Genomic DNA, 23,180 nt, shown 5'->3' with positions numbered 1-23,180 from the left:
TATTATGACCTAGCAATTAAACTCCTGGGTATTTACGTAAGAAAAGTAAAAATCTATGTCCACAAAAAGATGTTTATTTTATTGTTCATAGCAGCATTATTTAGAATATCTAAAAATAAGAAACTGGTGAATTAATAAATAAAATATGGTGTACCCATACAAATGATACTACTCAAAAGAAACAAAATACTCATCCATGCAACGTGGGTAAACTCAAAAGCATAATGTTGAATCAATTAAGCTAGACAAAAAAGGCTACATACTGTATAATTCTATTTATATGAAATTTCTAGAAAAAAGCAAAACTATAGAGACAAAAAGTATGTCAGTAGTTTTCTGGGACTGGAAGAGTGAGAAGCAGTTGACTACAAATGGGCACAAGGAAGCTTTTTTAGGTAATGGAAGTATTTTAATCTTAAGTTGTGGTGATGGTTGCAGACCTATATAAATTTACTGAAACGATTGCACCCTACATGTACAGTGTTATCAGTATTATGGCAAGTAAATCATACCTTAATAAAACTGTTAGCTAAACAATAAAAAAGATATCTATGCTGGAAGTAGGAACATGAGACTCATTAGCATATAGATGATCATTGTAGCTATAAAAGTAGAAAAAACATCTAGGGAAAGTTTGTTGAAAGGGAAAACATAAGAAGCTGGGACAGATCCCTGTGGAGCCGCAACACTTAGAGGATCTAGCAAAAATGAAAATGAGTAAATGCAGCTACAGAGGTAGAATAAAAATGAAGGAAATATAGCATCACAGCAAGTAAGTATTTCTAGGAGGGGGCTTGTCATAAAGATATGAAATGCTTCTGATAGGTTAAGGAAGAAAAAGACTAAAAGTTATCTGTTGGTGGTCACCCAAGACCTTGGCGTGAGCAGTTTTTGAGGACCAAATAAGGTACAAGTCAATCTGGAGTGGACTGCAGAGTGAGTGGGAGTAATGAATGCAAACAGGAGTATCAGGAGCCTGGCTCAAGAAGTTTATCTGAAAAAGGAAGGATTTCCTTCCAGGTGAAGCTGGAAATGGCAGGAGATGGAAGTGCGAGATTTTGTTTTAACAGAAGATTCAACAGCATGTTTCGGTGTGGTTAGAAAGAAGTGAGGGGGAAAAGGCTGAAGATTCAGAAGAGGGCCATAATTTTAATCATTAATTCCATGAGGGAGCAGAAAAAGATGGGATTGAAAGCCCAGGTTGAAAGATTACCATTAAACAGTAAGGAACAATTCTTCCATGTGGAAGAGTAAAGAATGGTTTTAAAATAAGTGAATTTGTAGATTTCATGGCATCAAGAAAAGGCTTGTATGATGGCTTCTTTTTTCTTGGTAGAAAGCAAGGTTTTTGAGAGTAAAAGCAGAAGTCATAATACCAAGGATTTGAGGGGAATGGCACACTTTAAGGACCTAGAATTAGATTAGTGATCATGAATTTATAATAATACCAGTCTACCCAATTGTATATTTTTTCTGTAGGAACAAGAGGTGGACAGTGATTCACTGGAGTTGGCTCCATCAGAAAGCTAGTAGAGCAAGGGTGTTTAGAGTGGTGGTAACAAAGCACTTGGAATGACAGATCATGGATGGACAAAAGTGAAGGCATTGGGGGCTGATAGACATTGTCTTCACTTTCATTCTCCTGAAACAAGGTCTGAGACAATGACTTGAGGACAGGTAGTTGATTTGAGAGAGAGCTCAAGATACAGGAGTGAGGGAATGGGGAAAATAAGTCAAATGAAATGGCTCAAATGAGCTCAAATTTGAGCTCAAAATGGCTCAAATGAAATGAACGGATTTGAGATCCTTGGTATATATTGTCAATCCAAATCACCTTCCAGAAAGTTCTTTGTTGCTTATAGAGGAAAATATTCTTGTTCCATTTTTATGGTTTAATCATTTTTATGCAGCTTTTTTTTTTTTTTTTTTTTTTGAGATGGAGTCTCGCTCTCTTACCCAGGCTGGAGTGCAGTGGCATGATCTTGGCTCACTGCAACCTCCACCTCCCAGGTTCAAGCAATTCTTCTGCCTCAGCCTCCTGAGTAGCTGGGACTACAGGCGCGTGCCACCATGCCTGGCTAATTTTTTTGTATTTTTAGTAGAGACAGGTTTCACCATGTTGGTCAGGCTGGTCTCGAAATCCTGACCTCAATTGATCCACCAGCCTCGGCCTCCCAAAGTGCTAGGATTACAGGTGTGAACCGCTGCACCCAGCTACAGCTTTTCTTTGAACTTTTAAACTTCTCTTTGGTTTTACGACTCAGGATTGTTTTTTAATAAACGTGCCTTTCAAGGGTTTAGCAAAGTAATCGTATTGTTATAAATACCCAACCAACATAACTTTATTTTTTGCTAGCAAAGGTTTTCAGATATAAGAATTTTCATTGTATAAATTGTTTCTTTTTAGGGTGAACAAGGAGAAAAAGGAGATCCGGGTCTGGCTGGCCTTAATGGAGAAAATGTAAGCCTAACTCTTTTTTCTGATACTCTGTTTATATTTTACCACTAAGATATGCTATTTAATGCTATTAAGATTTACCTATTTTTGGCAGAGCCAGCCAGCCATGATCCAACAAAATTAAGAATCATGATGTTCTTTCACATGGCTCAGAAGAGGCCCAGTGTTTTTAGTTTCATTTCATTGGCTTTATATATTTTCTACCTGTGCTTGGCCTTAACAGGCCTTTCTCCTTGATGTTTCTTGCTTGCAAATTTTCTAGTCGTCTTTTTCTGTCTGTTTTCGTCTTACATATCTTCTGCCATGGCTTGTGCTCTTATCAGTGGTTCACTTTTCATCTCAGTCCAAATCTCCATCTAGTCTATAGATGGCGTCTGTATTGGTAGGCTTTCAGTGATGGGAAGAAAGGGCGAAGTGAAGGGAAACTAAATCCGTATTGCTCCCCTCCGTGGACCAGTTCCGCAGCCTCAGGGATAACATCGTCTGTGATATCCTTGGACCCCAGTCATCTTCTCCCCTTCCCCTCAGGACAGTTATCCTCCCAGAATTGCACTCCAGATTTTAGGATAAAATTTGAAGGATAGCCCAAATGTGGGTTTCACTCTGAAATGTAATTGTATTTACATTTACTCACCATTTACTATAGATATGTTATCTTTACTGGTAGGGGAAGTGTCCAAAATGAGAATTAGTTTTTCCCGCGGCTTCCTTTTCTCACTTACATAAATATGTTTTAGAAAGGACCTGAAGGGCCACATGACTTATAAAAGAATAAGGAAAAACTATGAGACTATGTCTAGCTCCCTAATGCCCTAGATGTGTTCAGAAACCCATTTTGTATGCAGGAGATCATTACAGTGGAAGAGAGGCTGAAGACCAATCTTTCCGGCCTGTGGAGAAAGTCGTGTGTGTGTGTGTGTGTGTGTGTGTGTGTGTGTGTAGTCTCCCAAAAAAGAAAGACCCTAGTAGTAATAGTAGTTAATGTTTCTATGTATGTTAACTAAAATAATAGTTGTTTCACTGTCATTCTTATTTCTCTCGCTTTGAAGTGATTTTTCTACAGCAGAGAATAGGCACAAGCCCCAATGGCTTGTAGCTATGGGAGTCTCTGCATCTTCTTTACCACCTGTAATACATCAGGACACTGAATGTCACACATGTTTAAATAGAGTAACTGACTCACCTCTTACTCCTGTCATTGGAGGCACATGGTGAAGTGGGATGAGTTCTGGAGTAGAAAGCCAGGGCCCAGTTTGTCTCCAGTTCTGTCACAGAAGAGCAGATCACTTCTCAGAGTCTGTAAAGTGATGGACTTGGGATAGATTCTTTTTTTTTTTTGAGACGGAGTCTTGCTCTTTCCCCCAGGCTGGAGTGCAGTGGCAGTGGTGTGATCTCGGCTCACTGCAAGCTCTGCCTCCTGGGTTCACACCATTCTCCTGCCTCAGCCTCCCGAGTAGCTGGGACTACAGGTGCCCGCCACTAGGCCTGGCTAATTTTTTGTATTTTTGGTAGAGACGGGGTTTCACCGTGTTAGCCAGGATGGTCTCGATCTCCTGACCTCGTGATCTGCCCTCCTCGGCCTCCCAAAGTGCTGGGATTACAGGTGTAAGCCTCCGTGCCCGGCGGACTTGGGATAGATTCTAAAGCCCCTATCGCTATTATGTGCTATGATTTTATGCAAAGAGTTATTAAGATTATAAACTTGAAGAGCCTGATGAGGCTTGAAGCATTCATTCAGGTTTATTGAGTTCCTGCTACATGTAAGGCACAGTGAGAAAAACAAAACAGGAAGAGATGAAGCCAGAGCATGGAAAGTACTGGATGTATTCAGGTTTATTGAGTTCCTGCTATATGTAAGGCACAGTGAGAAAAACAAAACAGGAAGAGATGAAGCCAGAGCATAGAAAGTACTGGATGTGAGGATGCTTGTCCTTCCTCTTCATAACAAAGGGGAGATCTGGCCCACACTTTGTTTAAATGAAAATTCCTTTCACAGTGGATTCTGAAATGGATAGAATTTGGGCCTTTGCCTGTGTTTTCTGTTCTTTCTATTACACTCTCCATGAAAGCAAAGACCATGTGTTGGAATCCTAGTACTTAGCACATGTTTGGGGTAAGTTCCAAATAACTATTTGCTGAATGTTAGTTTGAAAAACTGAGCAGTTATTAATATTATGACAGAGTAAAATATAAGTAATTAGAGTCTAAGCTAGAATAACAGATGTGGAAGGGAAGATACAGAGAATGATGCTAAAGAGGTAAAATACATATGATTTGGCACTTGATTGGAGTTGAAAACTCAAAAATAGCCCAACATGTTGACCGTTCTGTGTGAGAAGGATACTAACTTGTGAGAAACGCAGGAGTGTTGAAAGAGATTAATTACAGTGTTGCAAAAAATAACCAAACTACATGTATGTGGGCTCTCTGAGACAGAGGAGCAAAACAGAGTGTATTGCAAGTGCATAAAAGTAATATTGGAATTGAAATAGAGAAAGGATTTTTTGAAATATTTGAATAAAACTGGAAAGATATTTGGGAGGTTGGAACCTGAAATATATTCACATTTTTTTCAAGATTTGAAAATTTTTCTTACATTGTCTGAAAGTAAGGTTATTGGGCTTTTTAATTAACCAACCGATACATGCATATATCTGAGGGCCTGCTATATTCCCAAACTCTCTGGTAGCCACTGTGTGAGTTCCAAGTCTGAGTAACACTAGCTTACTGAGAGATCCCAAAGGCCTAGTGAGCAGTGTGAATGTCTATCCCTTTGAGGAATCTTGGAAGAGTCCTTCACATGTCCCAGTAATAGGAGGGCATTCCTTTAGCACCGTTATTGTCTGATGTAGCTCATTAAGTACAACCATAAAGCATGACAAAGCACATTAACTTTTCTCGCTTGGTTACTTAGTTAATAAGCAGATGATGTTATTTTTTTCCCCTTAATTTTGCCAAAGATATTCAGGAGTCATGACTAAAGAGAAATAACAAAAAGTAGTAAGAGTTCTCCTCTTTCCCCTCTACTATCACTAGAAGTAAAGAATCAACTGCTTGGTTATTACACTGTTGGAGATGGGGGGAGTGTTAATATTGTGTTATAGTTCATAAACTATTTTCACAAGGAATTTGAAATTTGACCTTCACCCAGCTTAATTGGTTAGTAGAGTGGGGAGTGATAGTATTCCTATTTTCAGAAGCAGGAAATTAAAGGCTTCAGAAATTAAGCAACTTTCTTTTTTAAAATACTAAAATTGGCCTTTAACTCTATTTTTATTTTATTTTATTTTTTTTTGAGACGGAGTCTCGCTCTGTCGCCCAGGCTGGAGTGCAGTGGCGCAATCTCGGCTCACTGCAAGCTCCGCCCCCCGGGTTCCCGCCATTCCCCTGCCTCAGCCTCTCCGAGTAGCTGGGACTACAGGCGCCCGCCACCACGCCCGGCTAATTTTTTGTATTTTTAGTAGAGACGGGGTTTCACCGTGGTCTCGATCTCCTGACCTTGTGATCCGCCCGCCTCGGCCTCCCAAAGTGCTGGGATTACAAGCGTGAGCCACCGGGCCCGGCCAATTGGCCTTTAACTCTAAATATTTGGCTGAAAAGTCTGATTTTCCCAGTAAATCGTGCCACACATCATTGCTTATTTTTCAGTGCTAAAAAAACTGACTCTGCAAACTAAAGTAATTCAGCATTTATGACAGTTCACTCTGACTTTCAATAAGCCCAGGTATACATTCTTAGAAATTGAAAGGTATTATAATGGCTATTTTCATTTGAATTAAAGTCAAGCCATGATGCAAATTATAACTTCAGAAATATTATCTTAGAATGTGTAGTAAATGAACTCAATGGGCCAGGTGACTCCAGCTACTTTCTAAGTCAGAGTATATTGGAATGCTTTAATATTTCTACTAAATGAATTCCACAGCCTTTTTAATAGTCTTTATTGTGCATATTATATATGTATCTTAATGTCAATGTATCTTAATAACTTATTTTGTGTCAGCTTTCTCACAAAATGGGCCAGCTCACTTTGGAAAGTGTAAACTTTAATTTAAAGGGTAATATGTAGCAATTCAGTCTTTCTCAATGTGGCACTGCTGGCATTTTGGCAAGACAATTCTTTCTCAAGTCAGACTGTCTTGCAAGAGCAGAATGTTTAGCATCCTTGAAGCTCACTAACCTAATCTAATGCCAGTAGCAGCCCCTAGTCATTGGGACAAGAAAAAATGTGCTGATATTTTTCTAAGTGTATCTTAACTGTGTGTGTGTGTGTGTGTGTGTGTGTGTGTGTGTGTATGTATGTGCATGCCTAAACTTTTGTTTGATGTCTGTGGTATTACTAAACAAATGCATGCTCATATGTCCATTCTAGTTTAAATAATGCATACAAAACATATATTAACATTTTCAAAAATTTGAATTGCTAGAAAATTTAACCTTGAAAATACATGACCTTGTCTTTACACACAATCTAGTGTATAATTAAATAATTTTGACTGTGGCCTAATATAAGATATATTTAACAAAGATATCTTAGAATAGACTTGAGAGGGAATAATATAAAGTTATAATTGTGATCTTTAAAGCCAGACTATCTGGGTTCAAATCCCAGCTCTGCCACTAACTAGCTGATGTACTACTTGGTAAATTACTTAGCCTCTCTGTGCCTCAGTTTCCTTATTTGCACCACAGAATGATAATTTCAATAGTACTTACTGTAGGGGAAAAGATAATTTTCCCTTCCCCTCTGAGGGGTTCAGTCTGCTGAAACGAACTGACAATGGACAGATTAACAGGAGAAAAGACATACAAATATATTCACGTGCATACAGTGGGAGCCATAAGAAATACAAGACTCAAAGAAAGGCCAGATGGTTGAAGCTTAAATGGAACCCTCTTTATAGGAAAGAAGGAGATGGGGAGATGTAGGCAATTTTGAGAGGCAGTAAACTATTTTTTGAATTGAATGGGACCAAGAGCTAACAATAGCTTGTGGACAAGTTACAGAAAGGTGAGGGCTGGACCTGGACTGTGAACAAAAGTTGTCTTGTTTTGCAGATAAAGACTCCCAGGTAATCCCTCAGAGCTGCCCTCAGAAGAATAGACTAAGTCTGTCTGGGCATGGTGACAACTTTTAGTTCCTTCTCTTCTCCAGAGATTAATTTTCCTGATTCTGTTAGATTCCTAGGAAGGGGGTTTTAAGACAATTGCTTTTTCTGGAAGAAGATTTCTCAGTCTGATAAAGAAACTTCCAGAGAGAGCTCCTCCCTGTACTTGAGGAGGGGTTGGAGGAGAAACAAGAGAAGGTTAGAAAGTTCTTGGATCTGAGGCAGCTTCTAAGGCTTTTCAATTCCTTTTAATTCAAAAGTACTCAGCATGCCAAAGCACCACACTTTGGGGTTATCACTCTCTGTGCCCCAAAATTACCTCATGGATTTTTTTGTGAAGATTAAAGGGACTATCATACAGAAAGCATTTAGAACAGTGTCCAACATAGAGCAAGAACTATATAAACATTCACTATTATTAGAAACCGAGTTAAATAAAACACATTTAGCTCTAATAGGTACATCTTTTTATTTATTTGTTTCTGTGGGATTATACAATCTTAGAAAAGTAGACTTAATTGTTGAGTTGTCTCTTTTTCTGAATCTATGTTATGATCTTTTAAATATCCCTTATTAGAATTACAGCATCTGGTGTTTCTAAAATAATCATGTTAATCTCCTTATACCAATGCAATCTGTACTAGAGAATACAAAAATATTGAAATCACAAAACCAGAGATAACGGCTGGCAACAGCTGTTGACATTGCTAGGGAATAATGTTAAGTCATTGAAAGCTTGTGAAAAGAATTAATTGATGGGTTAAAAATTTTTAACAAATAATATTTTTATATTAGCTTTTGAATTTTAAAGATGTCTCATTAGTAGTACTAGGTACTCCAACAAAAATTAATTTTATAGTCTACCTGCTTTTATAATTCTAGTTATCATACTGCTCTTCAGCTTTTATCTTGCCTTTAGATAACAGTTTCTGCCTCCACATTACATGTAGAATCAACTACTGTGTTTTGAGAATCTTTATATACATGAATTTTATTGAGAACCTTCGTAACAGATACCCATCTTACTCAATATTTAATTCAGAGTCTGTTCCATTTGGCTCTTTATGCCTATGGTGAGTGCTGTGTCCTTTCTCCCTAGCACTCAATAACCATTGATGGGAGCACCAGTGTGACACAAGGAGAAAAACTGCATTTGAGAAAAGCATTTCTGATGTGTTTCTTAGAGGCTATTACAATGCCATGGCCTTCACAACATTATACTTTGTCACAGGAAGACGTGAGTTACATGGGCCTACTTTAATGGTCATGAAAGTAGAAGTTTGACAAATGCAGTACTTCTCAATTGCATTTTATCCTATGTGAGTTAAAGCACAGTTGTTACGTATCCATCAAACTGGTATAAAGCTGAACAAGAAAAGAACTATCAGTTGTCCCTTAAACTTGAACTTGAAAAGTAAAAACAACATTTATTAAGTGCCTACCGTGTGCTAAATGTCTCTACAACATATGATTCTCAGAACAACCCTTCAAGAAAACTATTACTTATTATACCTATTTTATAGGAAAGCTTACCCAACTTACCCATGATTATACATAAAAGGCCATTCCTCTTCTGAACTGCTGAAATCCACATCTGTGAAGTCTTGGACACCTCCAGTAGAATTAGGCATCTGTGGGAAATGCTTTTGTCATACCTGCCATATACTTCAATGATAATACCCAATATTCACATCAACTTGTAATTGGCTGCATCATCCCTTCCCCTTCTCCCTGCCCATGGTTGACTGAACCAGGGAGAGTTACCTGATGCAACCACCAATACATTGCTTCCCTAGAAATTACAACTGGGGTTAATTTGTTGCAATTAATCTTTAAATTTTTTAATGTATTATTTTATACCTACAAAATAAGAGATATAACATATATGATGGTTATAAATCATAGTTATAATGAGAACCCCAGTGTACCCAGAACTCAATGTGAGAACTAAGATGTCATCCTCCACTTGGAATCTCCCTGTGTGGTTCACTATCTACTGTCCTCCACTCCAGAGTTAACCATTTTTCTAAATGTCGTACCTAACGTTTCCTTCCATTCTTAAAAATTATGTTTCACACTTACACATTTATAAGGAGTATATAATTTAGTCTTACATGTTTGCAGATGTTCAATAATATTTGTTGAGTAAATGGATACTCGAGGTTTTTATCAGTCATTTCTTTTTTCATGTTTGTCTTTTCTCTGCATAGTTTTACACAAGCAAGAAGAGAAAACCTCTTTTTAATACATTTCTCTGCTCAGTGAATGGCATAACTTCCTAGCCACTTACTTAAGTCAAATGCAACTCGGCCTGGAGACTTTCCTTCTTCTTCTCCACTTCTGGCATATCTGCCAGTCTTGCTTCCAGCATGTGCCAACTCTGACCACTTCTCATCATCTCCACTGGCACAAGCCCATCCCAGCCATCCTGCTCTCTTTCCTGGAAAAGCTATCATAGCCCCTTTTCTGCTCTCACTCTTGCTGCCCATAATCTGTGTTCCACGTTGCTGCCAAAGTGGTTTGTGGGGATTTTTGTAAACATGTTCATATCATGTCATTTTCCTACGTAAAACACTTCAGTGGCTTCCCATTGCATGTAGAACAAAACCCATCTTCCTCATCATGAACTGCAATTATGTACCATGACCCCTGGCAAACCTTGACTTAATCCCCTACCCCTTACTTGTGTGCTTATGACACTCCTTTTATCTTGGTGACATCTGTGCTTCTTGTTCCCTCTGCCCCCACACAGATCATTGCATGGCTGGATCCTTTTTTTTTTTTTTATTTGAGCAAATTCATAGGTACATGAGAATTTTTTTACGCATATATAATACGTAGTGATCAAGTCAGGGTGTTTAGGCTGTCCATTTTCCAAGTGCAATACATTTTTTAAAAGTATACTCATCCTACTCTGCTATCAAACATTGAATTTATTCCTTCTAGCTTAGTGTATGCTTGTATCTTTTTATCCACTTCTTTTCATCCTCCCTCTCCCCCTCACTCACCCTTTCCAGTCTTTGTTATCTATTTTTACACTTTCTACCTCCATGTGTTCACATTTTTTTTGCTCCCACATGTAAGAAAGAACGTGGAGTGTTTGTCTTTTTGTGCCTAGCTTACTTCACTTAATATAATGACTTTCAGTTCCATCCATGTTGCTGCAAATGACAGGATTCTTTCTTATGGCTGAATAGTACTCCGCTGTGTATATAGAGCACCTTTTATTTATCCATTCATCTGTTGATGGACACAGAATGATTCTATATCTTTGCTAGGATCCTTCTGAAACAACAAATGTCACCACCACACAAGGACCATTTCTGACACCCCACCTGAATTAGCAGCTCTCTCCTCTTTCACTTTTATCACATTCAGCCTGTTGACCTGTTTATTGTCAGCCACTCGCCTCTTACTACATGAGTTCCTTGAGGACAGGAACCTTCACCTAGTTAAAGAAAAAAATCATTGACACTTGTTTTTAAAAAGTGATAAGGAAGACATTTTATTCCAGACTATTGCAATAGGGGAATTGCAATAAGGGAGACAGATCAGGTTCAACTCTAACTACAACAAGGACAAGTGGGGATTTATAGCCAATGGGTAGAGGGAGGGACGTCACTGGATAGAAAATTACTAAGAGGAGACATCAAGGATAGGGTGATTCTTACCAAACTGATCCAAGAAGATTCTTGCTGAAGACAGGCCGAAGACTTAGACATCAAGTTAGAGGATGAAGAACTTGATCTCCTCAAAAGTAAGGAATGGAGAACAGATTTTAAGGGTGAGAGATTCTCTCTAAACATACTTAGCAAGATTCTTGCTATAACTGAGCTGGGAAGACCAAAGACAGGATGGGGGCCACGGTCCAGGCCTAGTTGAGAAGAGGGCTCATAGAACCATGACTAAAGTTTGGTGATGGAGAGAATCTTCATTAATTTCTTGTTCTTTTCTGTATCTCTAAAGTCGTACTAATCAATAGAAATATAATAAGAGCTACAAATTCAAGATGAAGGCAAATATATTATTTTTTTCTAGTAGCCAAATTAAGAAAAGTAAAAGGGGACAGGAGAAAATACTTTTAATAATATATTTTATTTAATGCAATATATCCAACTACTATCATTTAAGCATATAATAATTTAAAAATTATTAGTGAGATATTTTACATTTTTTTCTTATACTAAATATTGTAAATTTAACAGTGTTTTATACTCACAGTACAACTCAATTCAGAGTAGTCACATTTCAAGAGTTCAAAAGCTACATGTGGCTGTGGCTACCAGTACAGGTCTAAAGACCAGAAGCAACTTCACACAAGGTATATAATAAATGTTTATTGAATAAATAAATGAAAGAACAAGCGAATTAATAATAAATCTATTCACAGAAATGGCAAATTTCTTCCCTCAAGTGTTTACAATATTCTGTTTCCAAGTTCTACTCTGGAAACATGTATAAATAGAGTATGCGTTGCTTGATTTGGGAAGAAATGGATATTGTAAATAATAAGACAATACTGTATCACATCTCAAATATCATTTAATTTTTCACTCATCCTTTTTCTATAAATCCAAGGTAATAATGGAAAAAATAATAACTATGAGTTTTATACGCGAAGGCATTTATGCAACTAGAAGTTTTTTTGGCCAATTAGGTATTGTTTTCATCCATTAAAAATGTTTTTCTTGAAGTATACTACTACAATTTTCACACACTGTCTGCAACAGGATTGTTTTAAGTATCTAATTTTCTTTTGTTTCTTTCACTTCATCACTGGTGTCTATGTTGAGTACAAGTGATGGCATTTGGCGTTATTTATTCACTACAAAATGTCAGGGCAGTAATAGCTGGGTCTTTCAGCTAGAAACAGTAAGACACTTAGACTTACTGTGCATTGTGTGGCTTCAGAATACTTCTTTTTTCTATTATTGTTCTTCCTTCATCCAGTGTGTTAAACTAAGGAAAAAAGAAGATTTTTCTTTCTATTTACCATGTAGTCAGGATGTGTCTATCTAACTTTCTATGTATACTGTGAATTCATGCAGCTGTAGAGCTGATCTCCTCCGGTACAATCTATTGTGGTAGTCTCAAAAGCTGTCATTGCTTAGTCAGATCAACTAAATACCCATTAAAACATCCAACAGTCCAGAGGACTTATAAAAATATTTATCTGATATTCTATGTCATATATAGTTTCATTTAACATCTTTATAAATCCAGGTAAAAAGGAATTAGATAACTAAAACATACTTTGAAACAGGCAAGAGATTACATTTTAGCTCCAGTTGTATGATAGCAAAAGAATACATCTTTCATTCCTTTTCCCCTCACAATTAGATTTCTTGATAGAGACATAAAAATGTTTTTGATTTTACTCTTGAATTTTTTTGGCAAGCTTAACAAAGGCCAAATCAATGCTAAATCAGAGGTATTTACAACATCCACAAATTTAATCCAAAGTGGATACTTAAAAGCTCATATAGATCTAAATGATATTCTCCCAGATGGTGAATTAATGTAATTTTAGCAGGAAGCAAAGTTGCACAAATATGCAGTATTGAGGACTCGCGCTGATTTAATGTATCTGTGCCCACCACGGCACAGATGTTGCTTATCATTTTAGTGCCAGTTGTCTCTATTTCTCTCTATACTACAAAAGGAAGAATGGGATTTGGAAGTTCAGTAAATTATGGTTTATTTTGTTACTAATGACTTGTTAGAAATTAAAGCTTTCTGTGAACTGTGTATTGGTTATATTCTTTCTACAGGGTTTCAAAGGTGACTTGGGTCCTCGTGGTCCACCTGGCCCAAAAGGAGAAAAGGTATTGTGTTTACCCAGCCAAGCCCAACCTTTCTTTAAGAAAACTCTGACAACCTATGCAGTGACTTCTCATTGATACTGTTTATCTCCTAAAAGCATTTTAAAATTAACCAAAGGCTGTTACATTAATAGCATCTGAATAAGAACAGCGTTTTTGTTCATTTCATTAGTTTGAAAAGACTAAATGCACTATTGCTAGTTGACATTAACTTGTATTTATAAGATTTCCCTTTTCTCACCCTTGCTTAACAGCATGAGGTATTCAATCATCAAATTAGCAAGTGTGACCTGTATTGGAAAACTTTGCCAATAACACTGGGCTGCTGCCATAATGGTGAGGCAAGTGGCTTTTGGAAAGAAGCTAATTTTGTTATCTCAGTCTTAATCTAACCATTCCATTTTCTGCCACTTTTTCTCATAAAATAAGTTATTTCATAATGACATGTTGGCAATGATCTTGAAAAGGAAATTAAGAAATAGTAAAAAGCAAGGGTTGTTTTGAATAAAGTAGTTGAGTGATCCCAATTTGATGAAAATTGTATGTATATGTGTTTTGCAATGTATTTTGTTCTCCATGTTTAGCACATTTAGAAATCCTTGTCTATCTTCAATATTTATCTCTGTGTTAAAGGTGATCCTGCAAATGAGTCTCCAGTGACTGATTTAAGCCACATCAGTGTTCCTTAGCAACTGTTGGCTATTTTAATTCAATTGTTCCAAAACACAATGAATACGCAACGCCAAGTTTTAACTTCTGAGGTGGCTATTTTGGTTGAGAAAAGAGAAAGTCCTAAAGATACTCAATGTGAGACTACAGCACCCTGGTACCCCATGCAATATAGTACATGGCCTCCATAATGTGCAGCTAAATAAGAACCATGGAAAGGATGCATGGTCTTTAATGTTTGAGAGTTCTTATGAAATAAATAAAGTTCCTGGGAAAGTAAAGCATGAAGGTGACATAGAAATGGGAAAATAGTGAACTTTTAGATGAACCATTTTTTAAAGATGTTGAATAGTTTGTTGATATACCCACCTGGAAATTTGTATTCACATAGATCAGCAAAGCAATTTTAGCGTTCAGAAATACATAAATACAGGCAAACCCTCTTACAGTTGATGGCAAATGCAATGCCAATTCAGCAGAGCTTTAGAAGAGGCCATGGGACTGCTTCTTGCAGCTGGGAGACATGAAATGGGGAGATCCACTTATTATTTCTGCTGATCTTCATACTAACTTTGTCAGACAAATTATCTATCGCCGTGACACTTCCCAGCTGCTTCATTGGCAAGTAAACATACTTGAAAATATATTATTTCTAATTTTGGATTAGTAGACAAAAGAATAGGAAATTAGATTATTTTAGCTTTCAAAACAAGTCCTGCTGTTGCAAAAAGCATAGACTATACAAGGTGATTTTTATATCATGAAAGCTAAAAAGGACATGATATATTTTCTTTATGCAGAGGCTTTTATCAGGATGAAATTTTATTTTTCTATTCTTCAAGATTTATCTCTATAGATTGCTTCCATCCACCTAGAAATTTATAAATAATGTGCAAAAAGGGACTAGTGGTAATTGTAGCTTTTCTTTAATCTATTTTAGGGAGATACAGGACCCCCAGGACCACCAGCCTTACCTGTAAGTATTCTTGAAATCAAAATTCAAAATTGAAATGCGTTATTCTGTTTATTATTCATATTACATCATGACTAAACCAGAATTTAAATCACAGAGTTAAGAATTGAGCGTGACTTCGAGTACATGTAGTCAAACCTCCACATTTTAAAGATGGGGCGTCTGCCCACAACAGTGAAATACCTGACCCAAGGTCATACAGGTAGTTACAATAAAGTCTGGAATCAGTACCTACCCTGAGCAATTTCCTCTGTCCTCCATATGGCTCATAATTGTGTCTCCTAAATATTTGATTATGCACTCTTAACATCAGGTTTAATGTAAATGGAATCAGATACAGTCCTACTTGCTTTAAAACTGTAAAAGGACAAAACAAACTCTAATCACCCAGTGAATAAAAACAGCTACCTATTTAAACTGGTAATTACATTCTCCCAACACTGTCCAAAATCATTGTTATTTTCCTCTATGATTTGCTTCTAAAATTTGCAGATGATAAAATTGCAATATTTTAGTGACAGATTTATGAGAAAAGTTTATAGTGTGCACATAATGAGATTGTTCTCAATCAAATGGTACATCATGTATTAAGCACTTTATAATAAATATATGATTCTCTTATATTCAGATACAATTTACTCTTACAGACTTTTTTCATAGGCGATTAAAGATTCTTATTTAATTTAAATAAGACTCTAAGCCTAATGGAAAAGAGGACAGTTTTTTTTAAAAAAAAAAAAAAAAGATCTTCTATAGCCTGAAGTCTTTTGAATTTTATGTGGATATTACCTAGTGAGATAAATTAAGCATTTAAATCAGTAGTATTCAAAGACCTATTCTGAGTATAGAAGGTCAGATTTTAAAAAGTATTCGAGTAATCTGGATGGAGCCCTTCCCATAGGCAGAACATAGGAATCTCAAAAACTGTGTGATTTTGATAATATTTATATTTACCTTTGTACTTAAAAATTCCGTTATGAAAAATACATTAATAATGTCTTACACAAATAATCGTTACAACTCACACATAAACAAATGTTTTTTGATATGTAGAAAACCTAAGGAACTAACTAGATAACTTACTTGGGGATAACTCGTTCAATTTGCAGTGGAAGTTTATGCTTTAAGCTTTTATTTTAAGCATGAAAATAAAGACTATTTGAGAGGAGGTTTTAAGTGCATATTATCCAATTTTTTATACTTTGTAGAATTTTATTTTATTTTATTTTATTTTTTGAGACAGAGTCTTGCTCTGTCACCCAGGCTAGAGTACAGTGGCACGGAGTTGCTCACTGCAAGCTCCACCTCCCGGGTTCCCGCCATTCCCCTGCCTCAGCCTCCTGAGTAGCTGGGACTACAGGCTCCCGCCACCATGCCCAGCTAATTTTTGTATGTTTAGTAGAGACAGGGTTTCACCATATTGGTCAGGCTGGTCTGGAACTCCTGACCTCAGGTGATTCGCCCACCTCGGCCTCCCAAAGTGCTGGGATTACAGGCTTGAGCCGCTGCGCCCAGCCTTACACTTTGTAGAATTAAAAAAAAAAAAAAAAAATTATTTGGCAGTGATTTAGCTAAACCTGCTCTTTTTACTTAGGACAGATGCCTGTTTCTCTTCAACTAAGTTATATGCAGTCATTTAGTTAAACCTGCTCATTTTATGTAAGACACATGCCTGTTTTTCTTCAACTAAGTTATATATTCAACTACTCACTTATCTGATTTCCTTGTCATTGTCAACTCATGTTGGAAGACCGATATGCAATCTATATATATTATTTCACCTGAAATACAATTTTGACTTCTCAATCAGAAAGTTGTATTGGATTACATACATTTCGTGGATGTTTAATAGCAGCTAGTTTCTTTCTGCCAAGGAACACCTTGAAGATACCTCTCTGCACCAATTCATCTGTCAAGCACTTAGAAATTACAAGCTAATTTCATACTTGTCTAAAAATATGACGAGGAAAAAACACTATGAAATGAAATGTTTTATTTCATAAAGTAAAATATTCATATTATTGGGGTATTACTATTTTGTATGCTTGACATTACTTTCTTTATTAATATAAATTATCAACTCTTCCCTACAAAATAGGGATAAACTAAAATGAATACCAACTTACAATACACTAAATATTTAATTGATCTTATAATACAGGTGGGTACATTATTAGTTGAAATAATTTATAATAGTCTTTGAGGAAGCCCAAATGACTAACTGCATTAGATTTGGATTAAATGAGGCAGTGATATACTGGAGTCAATAAACAGAGTTCATCCATAATTGTTCTCAGAACTAGCTCCGCACTACAGTCTACTGAAGAGTTAAAAAACTTACCAATATTGGGGTTCCACCCCCAGAAATTCCAATTCAATCAACCTGATGTAGGACCAGCATATTTTAAAAGCTCCCCGAGTGAATCTAAATATGCAGCAGGAGTTGAGAACCATTATTTATGGGAAGTAGAATGGAAAGAGCTTTCTTCCTACTCAAAAAAATTAAATTGTTGAAGAAGTCCAACTTTCATTTGAAATCCAACTTAATACATAGCCATCAAGAACTATCTCTTTCCATTAGGGAGGCATACTAGTAAAATGAAGTTAAGATTGAACCCTGCTTCATTAAATGAAGAGAATTAGGGCTAGGAAGATACCTTTAATTACAACCTTCATCTAAATGTCCATGTACTCCTGTGGCTTGGGTGCCTTTAATGCTTCTTAAAATTTAATGTATGTAGGAACACTCAGGGTCTTACTCAAATGCATATTTGTATTCCCAAGTCTGAGGTGAGATCTGAGCTTCTACATTTCTAGCAAGCCCCAAGGGAGTCAGATACTACTGGTTGTTGCACTACACTGGTCACAAAGGCTTAGCACCCTCTTCCCAGTTAGCTGCCTTTTCCCATAGATCAATGGTTCTCTGTTGCATCCTGGCCAACATGGTGAAACACCACCTCTACTAAAAATTAGCTGGGCATGGTGGTGCGTGCCTGTAGTCTCAGTTACTCAGGAGGCTGAGTCAGGGGAATTGCTTGAACCTGGGAGGCGGTTGCAGTGAGCCGAGATCGCGCCACTGCACTCCAGCCTGACGACAGAGCGAAACTCTGTCTCAAAAAAAAAAAAAAAGATTAATGGTTCTCTCTCTTGACTGCACATTGGAATTACCCAAGGTGCTTTAAAAATTCTAATTCCCAGACTGTACCACATACCAATAAAGCCAGAATCTCTAGGGAGGGACTCAGGCAACAGTTGTTTGAGATTTTTCCCAAGCAGTTCTAATGAACAGCCACACTTGAGAACTAAGGCTCTGAAAGCATGTCTAATACTTTTCTTTACAGCTTTCTCTTACAGATCTTGAGCAAACATTTTGGAATTACTCATTACACTAGTATTTATATCAAAAACACCCAACCTGATTACTTTCAGCAGCTTCCAGGAGAGGCCAGCCTTCCTAGTCATACCTACAATTTGCTTCCTGATTACTTCATTATAGAGGGTAGATGAACGTCCATCTCCACATTTACAAGCTACTAGCAAGCCCAACAGTAATCCTTCTTGAGAAGGACAACTTCAGGACACAGAATTCCAGAAATTCTCAAAGCACACACAGCTGAACTGCCCAGAATAACTAAGGGCGAAGAGCTGAACACTTTTTTCCCCTCTAAGCCATACATTCTATATTTGCTTTACTTTTATTCGTATTTTGTTTAATAAGAAATTAAGAGAAATAGTCATTGAGCCCACTGTAATACTGAGTTTAGTGATGCAGGGGCAATCCTTTATGGTGTTTTTGGGGAAGTATTGTTTTTTTTTTCTTTTTTTTTTTTCTTTTGAGACAGGGTCTCACTCTGTTGCCCAGGCTGAAGTGCAGTAGCCCCATCACAGCTCACTGCAGCCTTGACCTCATGGGCTTAAGTGATCCACCCACTTCAGCCTCCCAAGTAGCAGGGACTACAGACGGTTGGCACTATGCCCAGCTTAATTTTTTTTTAAACAAAGACAAAGTCTTGCTATGTTGCCCAGGCTGGTCTTAAACTCCTGAGCTCAAGTGATCCTCCTCCCTTGGCCTCCCAAAGTGCTGGAATTATAGGCAGGAACCACTGAGTCCAGCTGGGATTATGTTTATTGCTGTTACTTTTGTGTCCCTGTGGATTCTTGTGCATTTGGTACTTAAATTTTTTGTAATCACATAGTACCAGTTCAAAAAAAACTGATACATAAAACCATCTATTTCATTAAATGTTACTTTTGTTGCTTATTTATACTTTCTCTTATAACTCATGGAGTCTATATATAATTGGGTCTCAGTGGAAGAGAGAGAATAAAGAAGTGAGGGTGACCAAGTTTAAAAAGGAGTAGGAAAAGGTAAAATTGAGGAAACGGCATTAAACAGACTGGAGTCCTAGAAACAGTTTGATTTGTTAGGCTCAGCAACAATAGCTTTTACCCTTTGTTTCACCTCTCCCTTCCTGTCACCTGAAAGTATTCTTACTGCCAGTGACCAGTGCTTCCTCACTCTCTAATATATAAGAAACTTATTAATAAGAAAGCTAACCAAAATGGTGCTGCAGTTTGCAAATGCAGGATGCAATATACTCCTTTATTATTTCAGGAAATGGGACCCCATTCAAAATTCCACAGTTGAATTCCTTTGATAACATTTGAATCCTTCTATAGATTCATGTTCACAGGTCATATGGAAAATACTCCAATGTGACTGCCTTGGAGAAAAAAAAAGGAAAAAAAATAAGAAGAAAAGAGAAATCTGAGGCCTGTAAAAATGTCATGGAGATTAAAGTGATATTTATGGCATTAATTGTCACTTACATCCTTTAACCTTTAAATATTCTGTCAATCTACTTGACTTGATAAAAATAGAATTATACTTTTTGATATGACATTAATAAACTTGCAAATCTTATTTTATAGACTTTCCAGATTATTCTAACAATAAAAGATATTGAAATTCAAGAACAAATTTGTGAATCTGTAAGTGGAATATCTGGAAAGTATTTTGTAAAACAGTGTCCAAGAGGCTTCCCTTAATCCTTTTTTTAAACAAAATTTCATCTAGAGATATGGAAAAAAAGAAACGAAACACTTTCAGCCCAGAAGGTGGGAATGTGGTTGAATTACACACACAAAAAAGAAAGACTAAAAATCCATGGTTGCCACCATAAACCCACCTTCATGTATCTCTTGCTAGGAATATTTTCAGCAAATACAGCTAGTTGAAAATAAAAAATTTAATGAAATATCCATTTAATGAAATATCTGATTTCTTTTCAGCCACTTTTTGGAAGATACCAAATTCACTAATTAGTTTGGTACTAACAACTATTTTGTTAACACAATAAGCCATTATAGAAGCTTATAATAATTTTAAAGTTCTAAAGCAATAAATATGAGATTCTTCAACTTGATTTAAATTAATTAACTGATTATTCCTCCCTTATCCTTTTTATATTTCAGACTGATAACCATTTTAAAAATAGCACATCTTGTTAGATTTTAAGTAATAATGATATCAATAATAAATGGTAGACATTTATTCAGTGCTATGTATTATTTAAACCAAACCTTAAACAACCCTGTGAGGTATAAAATGATTATTACTACATCGTACATAACGGAACTGAGGACGAGAATATCTAAGTAAAGTATCCAAGGTTCACAGATGCTAATATTCAAATGCCCATTTGGCTGACTCTTAAAACCTAAGCTATTAAATTCTGCAAGCGTTATTTAAATCTAGTTTAAAAAATAATATAAAAAACAGAAATGTTCTAAACTATTACAAAAATTAAAATTTTTTTTTTTTTTTTTGAGACGGAGTCTTGCTCTGTCCCAGGCTGGAGTGCAGTGGTGTGATCTTGGCTCACTGCAAGCTCCGCCTCCCCGGTTCACGCCATTCTCCTGCCTCAGCCTCCTGAGTAGCTGGGACTACAGGCGCCCGCCACCACACCCAGCTAATTTTTTGAATTTTTAGTAGAGATGGGGTTTCACCATGTTAGACAGGATGGTCTCAATCTCCTGACCTCGTGATCCGCCCACCTCAGCCTCCCAAAGTGCTGGGATTACAGGCGTGAGCCACCGTGCCTGGCCAAAAAAAATTAAAATTTTTAAATCAGGTCAGGCATGGTGGCTCATACCTCTAATCCCAGCACTTTGGGAGGCCAAGGCAGGCAGATCACTTGAGGTCAGGAGTTTGAGACCAGCCTGGTCAACATGGCAAAACCTCGTCTCTACTAAAAATACAAACAAACAAACAAACAAACAAATAGCTGGGTTTGGTGATGGATGCCTGTAATCCCAGCTACTCAGGGAGGCTAAGTGGGAGAATTGCCTAAACCCAGGAGGAGGTTGCAGTGAGCTGAGATTGCACCGCTGCACTCCAGCCTAGGTGACATAGCAAGACTCTGTCTCAATAAAATAAATAAAATAAAATAAAATAAAATAAAATAATAAAATAAAATAAAATATTTTATCTTGAAGCCAAAATTCAGAAAAATTCAAGTGCCTAGCAGAGATGGGGTGGAAATGTAAATGTGTGATGCAGCCCAGTGTAAGATAAGAGTGTGCTTGGGGTTAGGGACCAGGATAGCTATGTTTATCTCAAAGTATCAAATTCGAATTAAAAGCTACTTAGAGATTGATGAATGTAGAATATAGGCATACTTTGGAGATATTACAGGTTCGGTTTCATATCACTGCAATAAAGCAAGTCATGCATTTTTTTTGCTTTTCCAATGTATATAAAAGTTATGTTTATACTATACCATATCCTATGAAATGTGCAATTTATATTATGCAAAAACAATTTTACACATTTTAATTAAAAATACTTTATCGCTAAAAAATGCTAATGATCATCTGAGCCTTCAGCGAGTTGTAATCTTTTTGCTGTGGAGGATCTCGCCTCCATATGGATGGCTGCTATCTGATCAGGGTGGTGGTTGTTGAAGGTGTTGGGGTGGCTGTGGTAATTTCCTAAAACAAGACAAAAATGAAGTTTGCCACATTAATTGACTTTTCCTTTCACAAAAGATTTCTCTGTAGCATGTGATGCTGTTTAGTAGCATTTTACCCACAGAACTTCTTTTGAAATTGGAGTCAATCCTCTCAAATGCTGCTGTTACTTTATCAACTAAATATATATAATATTTCAAATCTTCCTTGTCATTTCAACAATTTTTGCAGCATTTTCACCAGGAGTAGATTTCATCTTAGAAAAACATTTTCTTTGTTCATCCATAAGAAGCAACTCCTCACTTATTCAGCTTACCATGAGATTGCAGCAATTCAGCCACATCTTCAGGCTTCACTTCTAATTCTAGTTCTCTTGCTATTTCTACCACATCTGCAGTTACTTCCTCCACTTACATCTTAAACCCCTCAGAGTCATCCGTGGGGTTTGGAATCAACCTCTTCCAAATTCCTGTTAATGTTGAGATTTCGACCTCCTCCGTGAATCACAAATGCCTTTAATGGCATGTAGAATGTTGTTTTTCAATTTATTTTGCCCAGGTTAATCAGAGGAAGCGCTATCTATGCAGCTATACCCTTACAAAATGTATTTCTTTTTTTTTTTTTTTTTTTGAAGGAGTCTCACTCTGTCGCCCAGACTGGAGTGCAGTGGCACGATCTCGGCTCACTGCAAGCTCCGCCTCCCGGGCTCACGTGATTCTCCTGCCTCAGCCTCCTGAGTAGCTGGGACTACCGGCTCCCGCCACTATGCCCAGCTAATTTTTTTGTACTTTTAGTAGAGACAGGATTTCACCATGTTAGCCAGGATGGCCTCAATCTCCTGACCTCGTGATCCGCCCGTCTCAGCCTCCCAAAGTGCTGGGATTACAGGCGTGAGCCACCACGCCCAGCCACAAAATGTATTTCTTAAATAATAAGTCTTGAAAGTCAAAATTACTCCTTCACCCATGGGCTGAAGAACGGATGTTGTGTTGACAGGCATGAAAACAACATTCGTCTCCTTGTACATCTCCATCAGAGCTCTTGGGTTACCGGATGCATTGTCAATGAGCAGGAATATTTTGAAAGAAATATTTTTTTCTAAGCAGTGGTATCAACAGTGAGCTTCTTCAGTAAACCATGCTATAAGCAGATGTGCTGTCATCCAGGCTTTGTCATTC

At 37.0% G+C, this 23,180-nt stretch overlaps 1 protein-coding gene across 1 annotated transcript in view; it reads left to right on the top strand.

Moving 5' to 3' along the window:
- The window catches only part of COL19A1 (collagen type XIX alpha 1 chain), a 337,609-nt gene that overhangs the window by 143,867 nt on the left and 170,562 nt on the right, over positions 1-23,180 (top strand). Inside the window, exons 12-14 of the mRNA XM_032154149.2 lie at positions 2,408-2,461; positions 13,338-13,391; positions 14,998-15,033. Coding sequence (XP_032010040.1) covers positions 2,408-2,461; positions 13,338-13,391; positions 14,998-15,033 — 144 coding nt within the window. The remainder of the gene's footprint in view (positions 1-2,407; positions 2,462-13,337; positions 13,392-14,997; positions 15,034-23,180) is intronic.

The sequence above is a fragment of the Hylobates moloch genome, unplaced genomic scaffold, assembly GCF_009828535.3.
Source record: "Hylobates moloch isolate HMO894 unplaced genomic scaffold, HMol_V3 SCAFFOLD_2, whole genome shotgun sequence".
NCBI lineage: Eukaryota > Metazoa > Chordata > Mammalia > Primates > Hylobatidae > Hylobates > Hylobates moloch.
This window is presented reverse-complemented; position numbering and strand designations above follow the sequence as displayed.